Source organism: Agelaius phoeniceus, chromosome 6, assembly GCF_051311805.1.
Source record: "Agelaius phoeniceus isolate bAgePho1 chromosome 6, bAgePho1.hap1, whole genome shotgun sequence".
NCBI lineage: Eukaryota > Metazoa > Chordata > Aves > Passeriformes > Icteridae > Agelaius > Agelaius phoeniceus.
This window is the reverse complement of record NC_135270.1, coordinates 7,025,784-7,049,888: the sequence shown is the minus strand read 5'-3', so window position 1 is coordinate 7,049,888 and position 24,105 is coordinate 7,025,784. Positions and strand designations below refer to the sequence as shown.

The 24,105-nt window shown below is 40.0% G+C and overlaps 1 protein-coding gene across 4 annotated transcripts in view; it reads right to left on the bottom strand.

Moving 5' to 3' along the window:
• Window positions 1-7,859: 7,859 nt before the first annotated feature.
• Window positions 7,860-24,105, bottom strand: part of LOC129121579 (synaptotagmin-9) — a 68,968-nt gene continuing 52,722 nt past the window's right edge. The window contains exons 4-8 of one of the 4 annotated variants that reach the window (XM_054634922.2): window positions 16,313-16,433; window positions 15,098-15,269; window positions 14,383-14,512; window positions 13,650-13,806; window positions 7,860-12,658 (exon numbers count right to left, since the gene is read on the bottom strand). In XM_054634922.2, coding sequence (XP_054490897.2) covers window positions 13,699-13,806; window positions 14,383-14,512; window positions 15,098-15,269; window positions 16,313-16,433 — 531 coding nt within the window. In that variant the 3' untranslated portion in view covers window positions 7,860-12,658; window positions 13,650-13,698. Of the gene's footprint in view, window positions 12,659-13,649; window positions 13,807-14,382; window positions 14,513-15,097; window positions 15,270-16,312; window positions 16,434-24,105 lie in introns of those variants that run through there. The other 3 variants (XM_054634923.2, XR_013182652.1, XR_013182651.1) reach the window with 3 other exon arrangements.

Sequence of the window (24,105 nt, the reverse complement as noted above, 5' to 3'; positions counted from 1 at the left end):
AGAGACACAGTGAATGATGTGAGGATTCATGATAGAAGAAGGTCATCTTCCTTGACTGGGCTTGTTCAGCTTCCTCTGCATAATCAGGAGTGATGCCCACCACTCCTGACATCAGGATGTTGGAACAGGTGTTTATGTCTTTATTGAATGAAAAATTACAACATGAAGGAGAATTTGTTTAGAGGATTACCCAGGTTGTGACTTAAAGATAGATCAAAGGAAATACTGCAAAGCTCACTTCATTTTTAAAGATTAAAATTCTTGGTCAGGCAGCCTCAAATTAAATATTGCAAAGTCTCACCATTTTCATGTGTAGAAGACACACTCTAGATGGATTTCTATTTTGTCTGGATTTCCCATCCTTCCATTTCTGATGTGTTTACATTAGGGTATTTCTAGGACTTTATATATATTCCTAGTTTAGTAGCATCAGAGTGCTGTGAACAGCTTAACAATTCCCTGGAACTTTATAGTACCTTAACCTGAGAGAGCAGCCTCCTAATTATAAACTAATTACCAACTGAGCCCTGCTGGTTCTTACTGGGGCATTCCTTTATATTACTGGAAATGGGCCATTCATTTAATTTACTGGAGATGGTGCATTCCTTTACATTATTGGAGATAAATGCGGCATTCCTTTAATTTACTGGAGATGGGGCATTCCTTTACATTACTGGAGATAAATGGGGCATTCCTTTATATTGCTGGAAATGGGGCATTCCCTTTACATCCATGCCTGACATTACTCAGAATTACTGCAACATAAGCACAGCCATCAGCAGGGGGATGCAGAAATCTTCACATTGGAGGAAAAGAAGTCTTTGTGTCAGAGACAATCTGCAAGAAAGACAGATAGGGGAAATTTTCCCAGCAGCAGAAGGGAAAACACTGGAAACTGAAGGTCTCCCACAGCTTGTCCATCAGCTCCCAGGCACTGTGGAGGCTCCCAAGTCCCACCAGGGGAGGGTGAGCTCCTCCTGCTCTCACTCTGCTGGTTCTTTCCCCAGGAGCCCCAAGAGGGAATGCTGAGTTCTCCCTGCACAGCATCCCTGGCACAATTCAGAGCTGTCACACTTGGCACAGGAACTGTGTCAGTAGGTGGAAGGAGATCTAGAGGATACCAAGGATTTGTTTTAAGCTCTTGAAATACACACCAGTCCTTGGATTTTGCCTGACACGCAGCCCTGGGCAGCACAAAAATCTGTGTTTATACACCCCCTCTCCTGTCCTGTTCCTTTGGTAAGCAGATCAGAATGAAGAAAGCTCAGAAGTTTCATGAGTGTCTGATGTGTGTGTCTGCTTGCAGGGAAAAAATAAAAATATTGGAAGTCAAAATTGGGATGTCTGGGCAAAATTCTGGAGCAAAAAGGCTGTGCTGCCAGACTGAAGTTGTGATGGCAGGTGCAGATTGGTACCCAGAAAATAGGTTTGGGATCAATTAGCTTTTGTCCCATGTACCTGCAGTGGCTAAGCCAGAATTGCTTTTACCCCTTAATTAACAACTTGGTGATTATATAGCCCTCCATGAAGAAAAGAGATAAAAGGCCCTGCTTGGAGCTCCACTCTCCATAGAGGCATTATGCTTTCCTTTAGTTATTCAATAAACATGGTAATTTTTCACTTGGAAATGAATTTTTTGTAGGTTCAGGAATTTGGGAATCTGTGCAATTCCATTTATGAGCAGGATTAGATGGTAATGATTTAATTAATGGTTGAGCATGCAGACGAACCATGCATAAAAGATCTTTTCAATAATTATATCTTTTCATGGAGCAACAGGCTTTTGTAATTTAGGTTCCAGGCAGTAATTACAAACCAGATGCTATTTTAGGCACAGTCTGCAGCACACCCTTGGTACTTACTAGGAAATTCAAAACAAACACAAAACCACTGCTGGAACATTTGAGGCAGAAAGGTGAATTAAACAGAGGTAATGTGGAGTCACACATGAATTTCTATGAGAATATTATATGTATTATTATGATAAACTCTAGCTGAGGTCACTGTCATAGAGCTGGTTTGGGTGGAATAATTTTTTTTAATGTTTTGTGTTAAATTTTCTGTGTCAAAAAGTTCAGGTTTTGTTTGCAGGCATTGGATGTGGAAAAGAAGGGATGAATTGTTTCTTGACTGGGAGGTTTAACCCTGGTGGGAGCTCAGGCACCCACAGGAGCTGCTCCCTGCATCTGCCACCACCTTGCCATGCAAACAGAGCACACAGATTAAAACTGAGGCTGGTTAGCAAACTGGGAAAGCCATTCATGTAACAGGGTGTGAGGGGAATTGGGTAAGAGAAATAATGCAGTTTTGGAACAAGATAATGCTCTGAGAAACATGAGGTGTTTTACTTCTGTGAGGAGCCAGGAATTGTCAGCACTGAACACAGGGTGTTTTGCACACTGAAGTGCTGCTGACTCCTCTTAAACCCTGAAATGTGGGGTTTACTCAGGCACCCAAAACCATGATTTACAGATTTCATTTTGGTGGTTTTTTTGGGATTTTTTTTGCTTTGTCACAAGTAATTACCCTTCTTGAAACTGTTCACAGCAGGTGCCAAAAAGGAAAGGAAATTAATATAGAGCTGTTAGTGCGAATCTCCTTTCTTTAGACAGCCTTTCTCTTAAGGACAGCAGCATTAGAGTTTGCTGTGCCTTTGGTTTAAATAAAAATTACAGAAGATATTTCTCATTTAATTGTTGTCATTTGGACAGCTGGATAGTTGTGTCTGTTCCCCTGAATCCTCTGGTAGCTCCTTTTATAAACACAGCTCTCTCACTTGTCTGTTTGCTCTGTGTGGCTGAACATTACATTAGACAGGTGTCAGAATGTTCTGATATCTCAGGCTGTGTTATGGCCTCAAACATTTTATTAAGATACTTATTCAAACACCTGGAGACACCAAATATTTGATGTCTTTAGGAACAGACATGAGTAGCTATTGATTTTGTGATTTGCTGTCACCTTGGATTTTGCAGCATTCATCAAAAGTGTTTCAGGCCTGGCCATTACTATTAACTAATTAAATTGAAAACTGGCAGCTTAATTCCATCATGTCCTCACATCCTGCAGCAGTCCTAATGTCCCTACAATTTTGGACCGTTATCTGAAGAGCAAATCCACACCTCTGTGATGAAGATGTTATTGCTGTGAGGTGAGTGGCAGATGAAATGTGAGTAAAGGTTGAAGCAGCTCATTACCAGCCTTGTCTGCTGGACCTGGGCTCACTGCGAGAACTCACATGTGAGGAATGAGAACAGCTGAACCCATCTGTCCAGTAAAAATCACCGAGGGAAAGATTTTGAGGATAGGAGGCGGTAAAACAGCAGGTATCAGAAGTAAAAACCCCCCAAAATAACAATAACAATAACAACAAAAATAACAAATAATAATATTAGTAATAATAACAATAATAATAAATAACATATAATAGTAATAATAACAAATAATAATAATAATAACAACAAATAATAATAACAATAACTAATAATAATAATAACTACTACTACTACTACTACTACTACTACTACTAATAATAATAATAATAATAATAATAGCTGCAGTTGACAGTTAAATGAAAATCTGTCAGGCATATATCTAGATACCACTTGGAAGTTATTTCTACTGGCAGTGGAATTTCCAAGGCAAGTGGTCTCAGATCTTCTGAAAAGCTGCAGAACCTTTGGAGGTTCATCTGAAATTTGCTGCTCTGCCTTGGCAGGGCAAGGGCAGAAAAGGGAGCGAGTGGGGCAGAGTGGGACTTCACCTCTCAGGCAGATTGGAGGAAATGGAAAAGCAATTCAGCAGAGCCCCACACCCAATCATAAAGATGCTCCTGATAAAAGGAAGGATTTTTTTTTTTTGAGCAATCTCAACCTATTATTTGGAACAATAAATTTTTTATTTAAGATGGATTTATAGTGAGAGTAGGAGGAAGTAACTTCCTGTCCTTCCTCATCAAGGGATGATACAGCTCCAATGTCACATTGGAAATTGTTTGTTCTGTTTCAATCTACTTTAACTTTTCAAGTAGTTTAAGTAGTGTAGAAAGGGAAGGAGTCTTGGGGCATTTACAAACAATTGGGTAAAGATGCAAGAAATGAATTAATTTGGGGAAATCTGACAGAAAGCTTTAGCTCCTGATAAGAATAGCAAAACTTATTTTATTTATTGTCCAAAATTGTATTTCTAATTGATTCAGGGCCAGGCTTAGAAAAGATGTTCTGAGGACTTACTGTTCTTTTCCTGAAACGTGGTCTATATTAAATTTATTTGAACTGAAAGGAAAATGCCAACATGTTTGGAGAGTTGAAGTTTTCAAGTGAGGGAATACCAATATCAAAGTTGTCTTCTGGCAGATGGAAGAGATATTTCCACTGGAACAGCAAATATTTGGACTTGAGTTTCACTAAAATACAAAAACTGATTGATGATTTCAGATTTTTTTCTAAGCTATGTGATTATTTTTCAGATGTTATCCAGGGTTTTTTTTAAATAATATTTTATGTTGGGAATGATATATCATTTTTTTTTAGGAAGGCAGAAGTTATGGAAAAGGGTACTGTTACATTTTGAAAAGATGGTTATTAAAACTATATTCCATTTTTGGGATGGAATGGCTACCTAATGTAGCTGAACTCTATTTAATATATTGCTTTAAGACTGCTTTTGTGTCAGTTACCAGGATATAAATGATAGGATTACAGTGACAGTCTTGAAACAGAATTTTGCCTGCTAAATTGAAAATTACAAAATAAGGGTTCAGTATAGAATTTGTTGTTGTTATTATTAAGAATGGTTACTCCAACAAAAATATTTTTATTGACAGTTTTATCTTTGGGTGAGGATCTAACACTAGTTAGCTTACTGACATTTCTGACACTTCTAAATGATTCTTTAATATCAGACAGCTTTAGTCAAGCTCTTTGAACCAGGCTGTTCAGGCACTTCTGATGTCTTGGAATATTCACAGATTTTCCTATATGTGCTGGTATTGGAACACAAATTCACTGAATGTTTTTTGGCAAGTTATGGAGTGGTTTAAAGCCATGACCTTTGGGATGGTGTGGTGGGCTAGCTTGAAGTGTGTGGTTAATTAATATGGGAATGATAAATGCATAAGTGCCCCCAGAGAATTATGTGATTCTGTTTAAATGGCAATATAAGAACACCAATCAGGGAGAAACAAACATGTGCTGCTTACATGAGAAACCTCTGCTAGGGCCCACTGTGACAAATTCCAGTGTTGCAGACATCTTTTTATGGAAAATCCTTTCCTTAGGATTTTTCCTCCTGAGAAGCTGAGAGGCCTCAGGAACAAAATGCAAACAATGATTATCTGCTGCTGTGGAATGCAACAGGTACATCTGTGCTTGGCCCATGTTGGTTTGTTTGTAATTAATGGCCAATCACAGCCCAGCTGGCTCAGACTCTCTGTCTGAGACAAAAGCTTTTGTTATCATTCCTTTCTATTCTTAGCAGCCTTCTGATGAAACCTTTTCTTCTATTCTCTTAGCATAGTTTTAATGTAATATATATCATAAAATAATAAAACAAGCCTTCTGAAACATGGAGTCAGCATTCTTGTCTCTTCCCTCATCCAAGAACCCCTGTGAACACTGTCACATTCCAGTGACAATATTGTCAAAGGAATTCATTCTCAGAACACGACACTGTGATTTCCTTCCCTGGAGAGGTTAATTTTGGAGTCCCTAGGTTTCCTGGCAGGATCCTGTCTTTAGGAGCAGAGCTTGCAGCCCTGCTCTGTGCCTCTGCTCCTTGCTGAGGCACTGATTTCTCTGTAGCAGCTCATGTCCCCAGCCCTTGGGGGACATCCCTGTCACTTCAGGCACTTCTCAGGCTCTGCTGTGTCCTCAGCAGCCATTCCCCTTGCAGGCAGCCACAGCAGAGCTCCTCCCCTCATTTCCACCTCCCTGCTGATCAGCTGGGCAGGATTACAGGGTTTCTTGTGGGAATCCACAAAATCAGAGGGCTTTGGGAAAGCTGCAAAGGGCAGGCCTCAGAGACAGCAGAACTGTGATTAGAGCTAAGCAGCAGCCATGAGATTGGTCAGCAGAAAAATTATTTAAAAAGTAGAAAAGCAAGGTTTCTTGAAGGCTTCAAGAAAAGGACAAATAGAACAGTGGTCTGTGTATTAACACTGGTCTAGAATAACTCCCTAAGCTACAGAAAAGTTCATCTAGTGAACTTTTATTCACTAGATAGTGATTCACACAGATATTAGGAAGTTTGAAGCTTAATAATGGAGCTCTGTGCATTGTGTTTTAAGGTTTACAAGCAGGTGTTGTATTCAAAATAAGCAAGCATTGATTTAACCAAAGATGTGTGTGCTTATAGTGGTTGGATAGAACTACTGTCAATGTGCTTTTGCTTTGTGTGATTGGTCAAAAAACTTATAAAGCTGTAACATTAAGTTCTTGGTCTGCTACCTGGGATGTGAGCTGATGGCATCTTCCCGATGTCATAACCATGTAAGGAGACTGATGCTGGAAAATCAAACAGCTCAAGGCACGTTCACAGCAGTCCCGTCCCATTTGTGATTTGTACACAAACCCTGGCCAGCAATAGTTTCTCAGGTTTAAGGCCATGTGGGATGCCTTGCTATTGATCAGGCTTTTCCAGGGAAGACTCCCAAACTTTGGCTTGCAGGCATTAGCAGGCTGGTGCAACCACTGCCCCTTTTCAAGTCTGTAGACCACATATAAAGACTTAAAGGATGATTCTGCTGGAAGTGTCTCAGGAGGAGAAATGTGTGGGCATGTTTTGACAGAGGAAGAGGCTTTTGCTTGCTTATTAACAAAGAAACAGAAACCAGTATTACTGAAAGGCATTAAAAACAATTTTGAAGTTCATACACCTCCTGTGCTGAGGTGTATTTTATAGTGACATATGGGACAGAGAGGGATAATTAACACTGCATCTACTGCCAAAATGCCTATGGATGTGTCCCTTGCCAATCACCCATCTCCCAGTACCCCAGCAGGAGTCTACCCAGGGCCTAAAAGTGTTCCCTCTATTAAGGACAGTACCAAGTTCAAAACTACAGGCCTGTTCTCATCTCTTTTCCATGCATCTGTGATATCAAATATTCCCAAGAAGAGAGCAGAATGAAAATAATTTCTTATTGGCATGGAATATTGTTTTGTGTCTTACACCACGTGTCAGCAGCCCTTTATTAATCTGGTGTGTGCAAGCAGGCCAGATCTGCCAAATGAGGAGAGACTGAACTTATCCCTAAAGACACAAAGAGGTTCTTAATTATAAGTCATGGACATGTAGGGCTCTTGCTGATGGATGTGTAAGTTCAGGTTTAAAAGAGAAGGAAAAAGGACAGGAATGCTACCTTTTTGGGTGCAGTTTGTGTGGTCATACAAGATATATTTTTGCTCTTTTCCATTTGTTTCTGGGCTCTGCCAGGGAACCTCTCAGAATTTCCTGGAGCTACATGTCAGGTCTTGACAGGAGGACTGCTAATTTTGCCAGCATGCCATGCTAATTACTAATTTTGGTAATTTAGCAAAGCACTTCTGTAGCTTCTTGATTTTCTTCTTAATATGAAACACAGATGAGATTCACCACTGACATGTCAAATAATCTTTCTGCCATGATAACTGTCGATATGGGATGGAACACGAGGAGGTTTCAGTATCCAAACTGCTAAATTATGTGTGAATGCTGTAAAATTAAAAGCTTTTTCTCTCTGGCCTCATGTACTTTATCAAAACATGTTATGTGTGGAGAAAAACTGAGCAAAAACATTTCCAGAGTGTTTTCTTACTTTCTGAATAATGAATTGACTTTAATATTTATTAAATACAAAATAGTAATAAATTACAATTGCACAATTTCTTACAGTTTTTATTAAGATCAAAACTTATTTCTTCAGACTAGATTTATATAAATAAATCACAGTACATTTTTACTTGTGTTCAGAAGATTGTAATACATATTACAAAATTAAGAATTTCTTTGTCCCTCAAACCATCACTGCGAAAAGAATCATGCATTATTTCTACTAAACAAACAAAATGCCCACCTAATTGAGAGAGCCTCGATACAGGTATGGCCCTGCTCTCCAAAATTAGACATGAAACATAGAGATACCAGGACTACTTATTGAACAAGAAATAATAAAGTATAGTACAATGTTGATGTGCTACCAGAACCAAAAGGATACCAAAAAACAACACACCTCTCTTCACCCACCTTCGTGATGGGTATTGAGGATGGCAGCTGGCCAGCATGCAACCGAGTAAAACACCTCAGTTTTACAATGTCTATGCTTGAGCAGAAAGGAGGAGGAACTAAAGAGCCCAGACAAAACAAGGGAGCAAATGATGAGCCCAGATGTTTGCAGGTCCTCCCTTCACCTCCCCCTGTGTGCCATGTGCTGCCTTCGCTCCATGGGCGATGCCTTCCGCGGTGGGCAGCGCCATCACTGCCCTCCAAGGAGATGGATGTGCTCCCAGGGAACCGCAGGGCCCTGGAGATGGATGTGCTCCCAGGGAACTGCAGGGCCCTGGAGAACTCCCAGCTGGGGTTCCTTGCCCAGCCCACTGTGTAGGAAAAGAGCTGTGAACACAGCTCCTGGAGCTAGCCAGCCTTGGAGTACAGCTGGCACCTGGCACACGCGCTGCCAGGCTGTCACTTCAGGATGTCACCTTCAATCATGTTGCCACTAATTGCAGCAAGATCCAAGGTCACCAATCTTGCACCAATCCAAGGTCAATGCTGCCCTTTTCTGCAGCACAGGGGGCTTCTGTTAAATTCTACAGTGTTGTGGATTACTTTCACTATATGATTTTTTTCCCCTACTAGATAAGAGATCCATTGTTTTCCCTCGATACTGAGATGCAATCATTTGGCAATGCACTGTTCTAAGGGGAAAAAAGCATTTCATCAATGACACTTCAGATGGAGTCACCCGATCGGCTTTTTTCACTTCCTTCTGTTCAAACAAAATGTATTAACAACAAAGTAATTTCTGATGGATTTCTAGCTGGGTCAAGCAGATTTTTCAACTGAATTTCCTGGTCCCTGTTTATTATTTGTTACTTTTAAACCAAAAGAGTTTTCAGCTATTTTTTATTTCAGTTGCAGACACGTCCCCTCAGTGCTGGAATGTTGCTAGGTGATAAGCATGTAAATCAATATATCTCTTGTGTCTCTGGCTTTGGGTGCTCATGTTAATATAGCTACATACCATGCTTGGTGTTTAAAACACATGAACGAAACCAAACTAAACCAAATCAAACCAAACCAAAGAATAAAAACAACCCAAAAGCGCCCTCAGCAACCATCCCCTCAAGCCAAGAAGGGTGGACTAGAATACACTCTTTTTTCATTCTTTTGCATTGTCCTTTGCTCTTATTTCATTTTGTATTGATCCAGGAGTCCCCCTATGAGCAGTTGAATTGTACCTTTATGTAACAACTGTCTCACACATGCTGCTTTTGTGTTTTATGGATCTGCTGGCATGGAAAACTGAGCCATGCAATGGCTGGTAAGAACAGTTTTAACACTGGGCCTTTTATGCTGCATATTGTTTTTCTGTTCTGGTATTCCCTGCTTCGCCAGATTGAGATGAATGTTTGCTTATCCTCTGCCAGGGCTATTTGCAGGGAAAAGCAAAACAAAAGAAAGCAGCAATGCTTTTAATGTCTTGTGATTTCAGTGGAAGCAGATAAAGAGATATCTGAGCACTCGGCTGCAGAGGAGTTGTGCTGTGGTGTTTTGTCATGGGAATATCAGGCCACTGTCCATGGTACTCGGCCTCACTGTCAGTAACTCTGAAGGTTTTCCCATTGCCACTCACTGCTTTTTCACAGAACAGCACCTGACACGGACACTTGTTATGGAAAACTAGAGGTAACAATTTAATAGCAGGTTGTTAAAGAGCAAAATGGGATTAAAATCTTGCTGCAATGCATTTCTAAGCGATTGTCTTTTCTATTTTAGAGTTACGATACTTGTCACACAGTGTAATAATGCATTCACAGCAAATAAGAAAATAAATGAGGGTTTCAGCTTTGAAATCATTCTTGTGAGCCTACTGGCGATTACCACTGAGAATCACAGCTCAGAGAAGAAAGACTGAGCAGCACTGGGACCATAGCTTTCCCTGGGTTTCCAGTTGAGTTTGTAGCAGAATTATCTATCCTTTGGTCCTTCCAGGCGGTGGTATTATTGTAATACAGCCCAAAGAACAGCAGCAGTCTACTGGCCAACCAGAACCAGAACCAGAACAGAAAAATATTTAGGGTCTAGGGAATATCACTGGTTGAGTTTAAAGGTGAAGAGTGAAGTATCCATATATAGAAAATCTCTATCACTCCATAGATGCACTACTATGATAAGGCAGGTATTTGTAAAAAGCACATAGTAATGCCACAGCCTGAGTAACAGTTTGCAAGTCATGAGCAAAAATTAGGAGAATTCAATAAATTTAGGGGGTTTTCCTCATCTCTAAGCCTTTGAAGTCTGCTGGATTCCACTTTAAATGCTCACTGTGACAGAGATTTGTTCCCCTGTTTTAGTAGAACTCCGTTCAAAATAATTCTTTTGATGCATTAAATAAAGTGAGCATCGTAATAAAATAGAAGAACTGCAACCCACTGGCAATTATAATAATACCACTTTTCAGCTGATGTCCCTTTGAGTTGCTGGGGACAAATCCTAGAAAGTCTCCTGTACTTTATCCATGGACACAAATTGAGCCTGCTGTGTAGGTGTTTTCCCCTTCCCAGCAGTTTCTGTTGCTAATATTGCAGTGGGAAGCGTGCCCGCTCTGCATTCCAGGCAGAGATGCAATGTAGAGTGATTTGTCCAGGAAATCAGAGAGCTCCACTCCAAGGCAGAGCTCCTCCTCCTTTGCTCAGGCCCATCTCCCCTCGGGGCAAAGAGCACAGGATTCTGCCCCAGGGGAGGCTGATGCATGGACAGAAATGCACATTGTCCTGTACCACTGGCCTCCTGATAAAAAGCTGAAAGTGAAGTCAAGCAGTTTTGCCATGGCAACATTAGTTTCGTTCTTTTGGAAATGCCCTCCTGAAATTGTGCTTGGGCAGGTTTGGAAGTGCTGTTTAGTTTGCCAGGTATACCCTTGCCTGTGGTAGCTGTATTCTCCATGGCATGGCAAGAGATTTTTGAAAACCACTGTGCTTACAGGAACTCTGATTTATACTGCAGCATGCATTTACAGCAGATCCAAGATCTCCTGCAAGTTCCAAGATATTCTTTACCCACAAGTAATTCTGATTTTGTGGAAGATCCTCACTGATAGGTTATAAAACTAATTTTTTAGACTTGAGGCCAAAATGTTAGATATTTCTTCAAATCTGTGCATGCATATTTGTGTCAGCAGAGTTGCAGGTCCAAAATGCTTGGTGAACACTCATCACATACAAGATGTGAAGCAATGTGTGTGCACATAAACTTATCTGAACTCTATCTAATGACCAGGGCTCCCTCTCTGTAATTACACAGCAGACAGCTGTATTGTATAAAATATCCATACTTTGCATTTAAATCTTTTAAACAAAAAATTCCCATGTAAAGATCAAGTTTTCTGTAGAAGACACTGGAGGATGAGAGAACTCCATGCATGGCTAAATGAGTGGTGAAAAATTTATTCCAGGGTCTCCTGCTTTGGGGTACAAATTTCATTAAGTGACAAAATGCAGTGCTTTGATTCATTTTCTTTTAATGGTCAGGATTTGTCAGAATTTACAATATACCATCATGTAAAACAGCCCTGCTAACTCTACCACAAATAATAAAGGAAGTCTTCACAGGCACTATATATTTGGAACAGCATTTTCAGACAACATGGGGGGTGTGTGTGTTTGTTTGTATGATCCAGCATTGCCACCTGGGACACTCTTCCAACAGTTTGCAGTGTTGTGGACACGACTCACAAACGTTGACTGGAAAATCATCCACAAAGGTTGAGGACTAACAACCTCCATGTAATACAGATGGTTATCTCCTCTCTCAAAGACCATGCTGTCATTATAAATACCATATGCATTTTGTTCTCACCCAGCAGAACTTTTTTTACAGTTTTTCAGATTTGAAGGATTTCTGCAAGGAACCATATTAATTTGTTTTTGCATCAGGTGAAAGGAGGCACCAGCTGAGACTGAGGACACAACTTGTCATCAAAAAATAAGTATCTGATGGCAATCATTCTTGAAAAAAAAATACTTAGAAAGCTAATTGTTCACAATACTGCACCTTTTTTTGCGAGTACAAGGACAATATTTGTGGCTGCTTCCCATATTTGTTGGTTTACATTGCTATCATTTTTGCTTGTAAACCTGGGTTATTCTACTGAACAGAAATGATGACTCCAATTCAGGTAATGCTTACGACCATACAAATAATCTATCAGTAGCATAGTGTCAGCTGGAGAATTAATGCTACAAGTGGATAACATCACGCTATTTGAAAACAATAGCTCTTCACACAGTAGAAGACTGAGGGTCCTATTCAGCAAATATTCAGGGTCCTATGGCTGTGGCCACAGAGGTTCCAGAAGCTCTCGCTGAGTCTAATCCTGATTCAGGAACCAAAATGATATGCTGTGTATATATTTCTCTGCACAGCCTGGATGCGCTGGACACCCTCCCCCACTTGATTCCTGGGAAGGAAAAAAATATTTCTCTGTTTAGCTTTCAGTGACATGAAAAGCAATCCACAGCAATGAAATCTAAAGAAGTTAGCCAGGCATGTATGAAAAGAACAGGATGCCTGTGAAAAGGGAAGAGCTGTCAAAACCTAATTGTGGGCTCTGGCTGCAATGAAATTTATCAAAGAGGGAAGACAGGTTGGATATAAGGATGTAGACAACTTCTGCTAAGAGACACTTGTTGTGCTCTGGCGACAGTAACCCTTACACCACACCTCGTGTGCTGTGTCAGGACATTCCTGCCAACACTTGGCTGCAGCAGAGAGCCCCCAAATGCCCAGCATTTCAAGTGTGGCACTTCAGCCAGCATCTACCCTGTCACTGGGGGCACAAACAGCTGGGCAGAGCTGCCCCACTGCTGGCAGCAGCTGTGGTGAGAAGGCATGGAGCCTTCCTCCTGCCACACAGCCCGTGGACACTCCCTGCTCAGCCTGTGCTGCTGTGGCACCAGGAAACACAATTCCTTATGGACACAAAACAAGACTGTGGGATTCTTCCCAGCTTGCAGCATCTTCATAATGCCTGACAATCTTTTCTGGAATTGCCTATGGCCAGTGCTCAGAACCAAGCAGGGAAATCTTCAGTGGCACTGTGATAATACAGCTGCACTCTGGTGCAGTAAGTAAGCTCAGAGGGGCTGTGAACTGCCTGTCTCCAAGTAATAGTGCCCACAGCATCATTCCTGGCTTCATATGGGCACTGTGCTCTTTCCTGTCTTTCAACATTGAGGATAGCTCTGGGGCTGTTCATAAAGAAGATACTTCCCTTTGACTGGGAGCACTGCCTGACTCAGCCAGTGAGAGCAACAATGGGAGCAAGTCATGGTAACTTTAGGAAGCAAGTTAGTTTGATCTTTGATGAATTTCTGTGTCTCATGAATCAGGATTAGTGTTCCTTGTATTGGGGAGAGGATTAGACAGAGGGATTAAAAGGACATCTTTACCCCACTGGACTCTGTGGAATAGCCCCTGAGGATATGGCTAAGAAAGAGTTCAACAGGAATGCCAAATTTCTGCTGAATAGGTTAAAAGGGTGAGGAAGCCTCTTCGGCAGCCATCCAAGCGCAGAAGACCTGCATAACATTCCTGCTGAATAGGGCCCTAAAGACAAAAAACAAAACAAAACAAAACAAAAAAAAAGCCATAGGAACCTTGAAAAGCTTTTCTGATTGTGTCGCTTCTTATGAGCACCTCAGATCTCCAAAGACACTTAAACATATTTTTGTCACTGCAGTTAGGCATCCTTTGAGATGTGCTAGTGCCATGGATGATATATTGTTACAAGAAAAGAAGTCAAATTAGGTTGTTGTATATAAAAAAAATAAATCTTGATTGTTCTGTAAACATGGTTCATTTCTTTATATCAATTAACGGTGAAAGTTACCCAAGATCTTATTTCAAAAGCAAAACCAAACCCTCAATCGAGTGTAAAATGTTTGGTGTTTTCATGTCTGTATATTACAGACAACAATTACCTTCTGTCTCCCTAAAATTGAAAGGAGCAGACTTAACCTGTGTGTCACATTTCAGCTTTAAAGCGTTTCCAAACCCTTTTCTAGGATTCACCTCATGCACGCTGATCTTGGGTTTGCTCATAAAATTTTATCCAACTTCTAAAGCCGTGTGGGAGAACATTTCTGATCACTGCAAGGGGGAAGCAATAAATCAGAACCTTACCTCCACAAGAGGATGCCAGTGAGCGATGGGCTTCCGAGGGTACGAGAGCATTTCGTTCCAGTGGTCGCGACCTAGACTCTCTGCATCGTTGCCTACTTGACAAACTCCAATGACCTCATTGTGACCTACACTGTGAAAATGGTCCATAATATTTTTTTCTTAAAATTTTACCTTTGGAACCACACCAGTTGCATATTTCATTCAGAAACGTTAACCATGGGGTTTTTAGGATTAATTATTCTTCTTCCGGAGAACACAAAGCACTAGGAAATATGTAGGCTTGCTCTTTGCATTTCCCACTGCTCAGAACAATTTGATATTTCCCCCCTTATAGCACACAAAAGGTTCTTTGCCTGTGTTCTGCAATTAGCTGCAAAGACAAACAGGTTCTAAGACACAACTTTATAAATGGAGTGTGTGTATGTAAAGGCTTAGCAAAATGTACAACTTAAACATCAGTGCTTAAATGCCCAGTTACCTCCGTTTTGCTAAACACATCTGCAGTTTACTGATGTCAGTTATGGAAGCAAATCTATACTTTAAAATTTAGTAAGGAAGTTCTGCCTGGCAAAACAAAAAAATTGGAGACTTCTACCAAGCTCAACCTGACAATAAGTCCCCGCTTATAGGGAAAAAAATAATAACTTTCTTTCTGGGTGCAAATCCAGCGTGCAAGATTCTATCAGCCAATATTTGACAGCTACAGGCATCTCACCGGTCATAATCCATAACAGCTATCGACAAGTTAATTTGGTCAATGTTTTCTGGAGGGACGTCAAAGACTATGGCTTCATTGTAAACGGGATTGAGGGTGTTCCTCTTGGTGGAAGTTTTCCTTTTCTTTAGCCGCCTTCCTTCACACATTAAAGATACCTTCACGTAGGGATCTGTGTGGGTCATAAGAACAATGTTGATTTTTTGACAAATGCAAATGGGAAAGTGAAGGGAGACTTCTTGTGTGCCCATACCTGCTTGCAGGATTAATCTCCTGGACCTGACTGGAATTGGAGCTTCTCTGTCACCATAGAATGCACAGGAGGCAGTGCAGCTTTGAAAGCTTTACCTGGTTGACTGCTCATAATGAACTTTTTAGGTTCAAGAAGCTCCTTGTTGTGTACCAACTTCTCAAAGGGTATTAAAATACCAACTGAAGCATGTTATACATGACTATTTTATACAACAGCCTGTGTATCAGCCTATTTATAGCAGCCTAATTACTTGTTAGATTTGTAGGACAGACAGAAGATGACAATGTTTTTCACAATGGGATTAACTGATGTATGGTTAAATACAATTCAAAGTGCAACAATTAGTGACTTACATTTCTCAAGAGAATTATAATTATTTTTAAACTCTTGAATGTAGCAAAAAAGAAAGCTATTTCTTTGTAGCTCCTTTCTGAGCTCTACAACTCCCTGCTAGTATTTAAAAGCAATCTATGAAATCTTATTTATGTTTATACTTTTTATTGTGGGCTTTTGAAAGGGTTGCTGAAAGGATTCTGGGATGATCACCACTTTATCCATATGCCAGCAATAGCAGAACTGGCTCAGTGGCTCCTGGGGACTGTCAGAGAGGGCCAGTCTGCCTCTGTGTCATAGCTGTAACAGTCTGCTGCACAAACAAATTCCCAGTGTTGGGAATGCATTTTGACCAGCTTTGTGTAAAATTTGTTTTACTCTGAATTACAGTGGCATTGGAAATAATAATCTTGCACTCTTTCTGAGAGAGCAACTTGTTTTAAACTGTTGCTTGGATCTAAGCAAACTTAAATGTCTTATTTATTCCTCATCAACTCTTGTACTCAAGTAGAGCTCACAGTAAAACCACCCCCCTCTCAAAGACCATTCTTGGATTGACAATGTTGAATTCTGTATCTTGGGGGGGAAATGGGACCGGAATCCACACTGAGCATTAAATTAATTCCTACCTGATGCTCCTGTGATATCCATTGCCTTTAGATTTCTTGCCTTTATTATTGTAATAGTTAGTCTACCAGCTGTTGGAAGGTAGCAGAGCGAAAACATAAGGTCACCAAGATCCACGTTATCCTGTTCCAAGAAAAGAAAGATAATGTGAAGCAATAACAACCATTTTTCTACTCCTAGCAGGATTTAAAGATAAAAATATACCTTTGGGGATCTGCAGTAAAAGCTGAGTTCTCATTCTGAAACATATCTGAAAAAAATAGCCATCCATGTGCATACAAAATTCAAGTCACTCTGTTGCTAGACCACCAAAGTTCTCCAGGGTAAATGAGGTTATAGTTTCTAGCACTCAGTCCTTAGAGATGACACACATTTAAATGATGAGGTACCCTGTGAGTGACTGGAAAACCTTTGTTCTATTTTATGTATTTTAGTGATTTGCCTCTTTCACTGACAAGCAGCCACAAATGTCTGTGCCTTTCTCTCTGGTCTGCAGGAGGAAACCCACAGAGACAGTCACAGAAAAAAAAAAAAAAAAACATGGTTTGGGCAGGACAAAGCTTTTTTCAACTCTTAAGTTTGCATGAACTCTGGTGTGACAGATCTTAAGGGTCTATGGCAATGGGACAGTCTCCACCAGAAGAAGAGTAAGGGTTATTATTAATTGTTGATCATAATAATTTCAATAATAACAAAGACAACGTCCTGTGCCTCACACAGACAAGCTCCCTTAAGTAGATTTATACATCTGTTTCATTGATAGAATAATTTGCAACCCTTTCCTGTGTTGATGGCGTCAGGGATTCCAGAAAAGTACTAGAAAATTTCCAAACCCTGTTTGCAGTTACAAAGCATCACTATTTTTTTAAAGAGGGAAATCCAGCTCTTTCATTAAAAAAATATCAAAAGAAGGATTGCATTAAATGATTTCTTTGATTTGATTTGCATTTTTTTTGACTGAGCAGTCTGCTTCCTGTAACTTAGTATTTCATTCTTGACTGAAAAAAAAAATAAATTACCTGATCCTTGAAATTAGCAATTTCAAGGCCACGTTCCAGGTTTTCTAGGGAAGAGAAATGCAGCTGCTGTGGAGTATGTTTATCTTGCTTACTTAGCTTTGTGCAATAGCTTCTCATCTTTCCCAATCCGGTTCCTTCTCTGTCAGTCTCCAAAAGCTGAAGGGTAGTGGGTGACATAGAAGGAAATAAAAATACCTGGAAGGAGCCCCTAGCACAGGTTTGTGTCTGAGGCAGCTGCTGCCCAGAGCCTGTGCAGTCACTTTGTGTCACTCCAGGAGTTAGCAGGGGACATAAGCAGGACAGAAAGCGTTGCTGGCACACAGCTGTAGAAAAATGTTGTGTCAGAAGGGAATCCTGCTCAGTGTCCAACCCCTTGCTCAAGAGAGGCACCTTTGCTGTAGCTCACAGCTTATTCAAAGAAAAAACCCAAGAGGTACAGTCGCTCAAAAGTGAGTCCTTTCCTTGTGCTGTTATTTAAGAGATGCAGTCAAAGAAGGAAAAGGCTGATATTATGGGCCATTTGTCAGGAATAACCAGCTTTTAACCTTATCACCTTTTCCATTCTGAAGATCAGTGTTTCAGGGTGGCTGAAAAGTTAATGAAGGCTGGGACAATATCGAGGTGGCTGCTATGACTCAGGCTGTTTAGTGCCTCTTGATAGTTTCCACTTGGAAGCAAACCTGCTGCAACCAATTGTGCCACAGACTCACTTGGTGGGAGGATCAAAGCTGCTTGGGATGCTGTGAGAAGTCCTACAGGTTAAAGAGTGTCAGCACATCCAGCAGAAATTTCTCTTGGCTAACACCTGCCCTTATCATTACAGGAAAATAACTGACCTCTGAGGTTTTCCCAGTGATCAGCTGGAGCTTTATACCTATAACCAGGGAAAGAGGAAGCAAAGCTTTCACTTGACCTTCCCAGTGTGAGAGCAACTTCCAACATGGAAATGTAATTCCCCAGCTCTGAGGGGCTGAGACTTGTAACTGTGAAATTCTCTCTTGTGCTGCACCTCTGAGGGACCAGAATTTCAAAAGCCATTTAAAGATATTATTGACTGAAGCCATCTTTTGGGAATTTGCCACTCTTGCAAATATTGATAGGTTGTTTTTCCTGAATTGGTCACTGCCCTTTAGAAGATTGTGTTGTTGAATCAGTCAGGTTTTCCCTGACGACAGAGGAGCCCATCAGGCATCTGTTGTTTTAACTGTGTATTTTGGCATACTTCAATATTGTCAGCTGTGGCATACTTATATGCATAAATTGGGGATTTTACATAACTTTTTTGTAATTCATTTTGTAGCACTTTGCAGTTCATCTTTATTGAATAGGGGTAGGTTTGACTTCAAATGTTTCAGAATGTACTGACACAGTATTTTGGATTTTATGTAATCATGGAGGTACTTCAATAAACAACAAGTGACCTATGCACCACTGAAATATATATATTTTATATCTGTATTGCAGAATATCCTTCTTACATATTTCGTACTATATTAAGTTAGACACTCAGTACATTATTACTTGATGCAGATATGTTTTGTGTGTCTGAATACAAAATTCAGAACCATACTCCATATTGAATACTCCATATTCAACTCCAGTGCTCCATGTGGTGACTAGGAATTCATTCTGTGAGTACTGTAAATTTACTGCTACTACCAAATACAGAAGTTTCCACTCCAGACTTGATCATCCTGAATGAACACTTAAAAAAATTTTACCTATTTTTTATCAAGAAGTTTATAGGTAAATGAATTACTATACAATTGTTTTAGGAATTGAATTCAGATGCCAAGAAAAATCAGAGAATCATAGAATGTCCTGATTTGGAAGGGACCCACAGAGTCCCATTCCCATCCCTGCACAGAACAACCTGAAAAGTCAAACCCTGCATATATAAGTGCGGAAATGAACTGCGCAAATGAACTGCTTAGGAAAAGAATGGATCACATGCGTTGAATGCAGTATTAGGAATTAGGCCATAATATACTTACCCATAAGCTTTGCCTTACAACTGAAAAATAATTGTCACCTGCACAGTGATGGGTTTTTTTAGCAAATGCTGTGATATTAATATATAATATATAATATATAATATATAATATATAATATATAATATATAATATATAATATATAATATATAATATATAATATATAATATATAATATATAATATATATGTGATATATATATATAAAATATATAATAGTACTTTATTAATACTTTGTGAAAAACTGTACTGGACATTATATGGGAAAAAAACAGAGTTATACTGGAAACAGAGCCTGTGATTTCTTTAGTCTTTTCCAGTTGTAGAAGTTGTAGTTGTTGCAGCAATAGGTCACAGTTGATTGTGAGATTGTCTGTTCACAAGACAGTGTCTGGGAACGTGACTGAAGGGCAGCCTGCAGGCAGAAGCAGGGAAGAGACACCTTTTGCCATGTAAATCCTTCTCTCAGTCTGAAAAAGAGGCCCTATCTTCTCATACTTTCATTTTAAATTGTAGGGAATTAATGGCTACTCCATCATACTGGCTAATTGTAAAGGTTTTCTAAAGTTTGGAAAGAGTTTTTTTAACAGAGAGAGCCCTGCCCCTTGCCCTGGCTATTCCTCCCTGTCTTGCCCCTATTTTCCCTAATCAAAGGGCAACATTGAAAATTGTTACAAACAATGGGTCCTCAAGGTTCAGTTAGAAAGGTTTAATGAGGGAATGTTGTTCAGAGAGCCTCACAAACTTTTGACTGCCCCCTGTGGTGGTGAAACAGCAGCCAAAGGCCTAAAAACAGAATCCTGATTCCAGCCGACATGAGAAAGCTGACAGCTCTTCCTTAGCATTAGCTCTGGCTGATTGATGTATTATTTGTTCTTTGGCTTCTTTATTTACTATTTGTCTTTCTAATGCATTTTGCAATCGCTCTACAAACTTCAAATATGGTTCTGTAGCACCCTGGTTCATGGCTGTGTAGTTTTGAGCTGCTGTGGACACGTCAGCCACTTTTAATTTTGCCTGAAATCCCAGATCTTTGGGCTGCTGCTTCACTGCCACTGCCCCCCAGAACCTGCAGGCGTGTGTTCATCTCTCTGGGGGGATGGAGGCACCATGCTCTGTCACAGGCATGACCCTCACATCCAGCAAACACAGGTCTTTCCTGCAAATGCAGCTTTCTTACAGAACCAAAGCCAAGGTGTCAGACCACAGAGAGGATTAGTGCACATCTTCACAAGTTTAGAATCACTGAGCTACACAGCTTAAGCCACGGATTGTCACTAAAGGTGTGCTCTATTAGCAAGAAATCACTTTGAGGAACAGAATTAACAAGGATAGAGGGCAGGATCTTCTGCAAGGATTAGTTCCTGTTTGAATTGAGTGCTTAGGCATTACTGTGTATGCTCCACAAAACGTGGCACTGCAGGCATTACACTGCCAGAGGCATTTTGGAATTCCTGCTTAGGAGAAGATTTCATAAATAGTGTAGGTTATCAAGTCATGCATGTTGTACTTTCCAAATTTGTGCCTAATCTCATTCAGTGTGGTCAAAATACCATACTGGGCATATTACAGTGCAACTGTGACAGCCCTTATATAACCAGACCCAAAGGCTGGTCAACTCAAAAGAAAATAATCAGAAGATAATTAAATTGAAATGCTAATTTCCTTATATGTACATGCTCTATATTATTTTTTTTTTGGTCCCATTCAGCAGGAAGCATAACTAAATAAATATCCTCAAACAAACATACCACTCTCCCCTTTCCTCAAAACCTGCCCAGGTTCAGAGGTAGAAACACAGCCTTTATTTTTAATCTGTAACCTGCCTGTTCCTGTATTCTAAAAAAAGTGAAACAAGATTGGGATCAGCTTTGCTTTTGCAGTGCCTCAGGCTTGGGCTCCAGGAGTGTCTTGATATTGTGAGCTGTGCCTTACAGGGAGCCTCTGATAATCCCACCTGGATTTGTCTCTGAGCCCTTGCCGTGTTCCTGCAGCTCTTTATTCAATGGAGCAAGAGCATGAAGATTCTTCCTTGAAAATGTCCCAGTCTTACCTGGGAGAGTTCAAACCAGAGGTGTAAACCACAAGGTTTGCCTGAAAACTGCAAATGGGATGAATCCCATAATCCATGAAACCTCAAGGTAAGTAAGATTGCTGTTAGGAGCATGGAGACATGCCCCCCTCTCATATTATGCTTCCTTCTTGCTCTGTTCCTGGTGGAAATAATTGATACATTATAAAAGTCATACTCTTTTACCAATTTTCAGTGGTTTCTACTGAAAGGGTTATCATTCTTGCTTTTCCCAGAAAACATTTCAGGTTTTCCCCCCTGTAAAACTAACCCAAAATAAATGTACCTTTGAAAATGCTGAACTCTACTAGTAACATAATTAGGCTTTTAATCTATAATCACACATGATTTATAGTTTTTAAAACTATTCAATTTTGCTGGAGATTAGTCTGCAGGATAAATCCCTCCCCAGTTCTGTGTCAGCAGCTCCATGCTGTTGCTCAGTGAGTATAACCCAGAATATTAAACAGGGAGATGTGTAACCTCAAAGAGGATGGTGACTGAAATGGCCTCACCTTTGATGCCGCTGAGGCTGCATTAGGCAGCTCAGGCTGGATCAAACCTTCCCAGTGAAACCTCCAAGTCACCTGGTTGTTAGGGATATTCTGACAAATGGGAATGACATTTGGGATCAGAGCTCTCCTCTGCCTTCTCAGAAATGCATTAGAGTGCAGAAAATGGGTATGTAAAGCAGGCAGCAGGGGATGGAAGAAAACAAGACAATTTATATAATTTTGCCTCTGCCACAGATCTGGAAGGAGATTTGCTGTCGAGTTAGGCATTCATGAGGTTTGTGCTCATTTCTTTGGCAACTTGAGTTTTGTATTTCTGGAGCAGAGAAGTTGTGATGGGCCTGCACCACGCAGTGCCTGTGCCACTCTAATTAAAGCATATGTCTCAATTATACCAGGTTCCTCCCTTCTCCAGCTATAAAAAGACAGACACCACTTTTTCACTTTTCTGCTATGTTGCAAAACTAATTATGGGTTGTGAGGTGCCCACATGTATTTTTATGCATCTCACCAAGCTAACATTAACTGGAGCACTTAGCAGGCACTGATGCCCTTGCTTGTTTCCTATTAAGTTGGTAACTCTGGAGAGAGGTTTTTGAGGCAGAAGTAGTTTTAGAGATTTGCTAAATTCCTGCTGCTGTGTCAGAGCTGCACAGCTCAGGCCATGGTAGCTCTGCATGCTCCCTCCTGTAGCAGCTGGACATGTCTCTGCAAAGGACACAGGAAAATAGGAAAACAGAAAACAGGAACAGAGCAGAGGTGTCATGGAATGAGAAGGTACCATTTGAATTGCACAGAAAGGACAGACTGCCACTATTTTATTTAAGTCTCTCTTTCTTCTCCCCTCCAAGCTGAGGAGCATTAGTTGCATTTTAAACAACAACAAAAAATATTCCTAGTTACTTCCAAATCTTTTCTGGAATTAAGGGAATTATACTGTTCCAGTGCAAGATAAGTTTCACTGTACATCATTCTAATATTTGCCAATGAGGGGATTTGAATTTTGCAAGGATTTATTTCAGAGGAGGTTCACTCAGTAAAGGCAAGGATGAGTTAAGTACACTAGGTATATGTGTTAAGCTCAAATGATTTACACATGCTTTAAGTAGTGTTATCTGCTTTTTGGGGTATACATTTATTAAATTACTTATCTGTGTTGAGAAGCCTGGAATAAGATTTGAGTGATAGGATACTAATTCTGCTGAGGAACATGGCCAGGACACAAATATTATACAAATGCCATAGACTATAATCTGTTTGGGAATGGCAGTAAAGCTAAAGTATCTAACATGAAGAATTTGTGAAGTTAGCTCTCCTTTTTTTATAATTTCATCAGAGTAATTTTGAGTTGTATCTATGAGAAATATATACTGATAAAAACTCTTTTGAAATGTTGCATTTTAATTGAATTTGCATGTGACTAGAAGAGTGCCAGTTGCTTCTCATTACACATTTTGAGATGAATAGAAAAGATATGACTGGAAAATTCTATTTTCATGACATCTTAAATCAAAGAAATGAACCCTAGTAGAGGAGATATTTATTAATGCCTGAATCAATCCATATCTACAGAGATGTGATTAAGTAAAGTAAGTGGAAAATGGGAATGGCCTATCTTTTAGAATTATTCTTTCAATAAATCAATGTCAGGCTATATTTCATGTTTTAAGTTAATTTTCAAAGGGTACCATTTTCTCACTGTAATTTCATTTTTTAAAATTTTTATTTCATTGTCTCTATTTCTTTTCTTTATGCTTTTCTTAAAAAGTGAAAGCAAATAGGCAAAGAAGCCTTCTGAGCTTGGTATGTCTGATTTCACTTACTGGGAAAGAACATGAACAAACAATTCAGGAGCTTGTTTTAACTGCAGTGAAGGAATTCGAGAAAGCTGAAGAGTTTGATGTAATTCACTCTGGATTTTGCACTCATAGTTTCCTGAGCATTTTGGCAACTTCTCTATAAAGACAGTATCAAAAAAAAAGTCAACACCATATCCTCTGTCTTCAGAGTGTGAAGATCTTTAATATGGATTTTTTTTGGGTTGTTTTGGGTTTTGGGTTTTGGGTTTTTTGGGTTGTTTCCTCCCCTGATTCCATTATCCTTGTGTCATGACTACTTTTCTTTAATCCAGGCCACATAAGACAACTCCACTGTCATAATTTATGTCCTAAAAATAAGGTGGCAGTGATTAACTGAAACTTTCC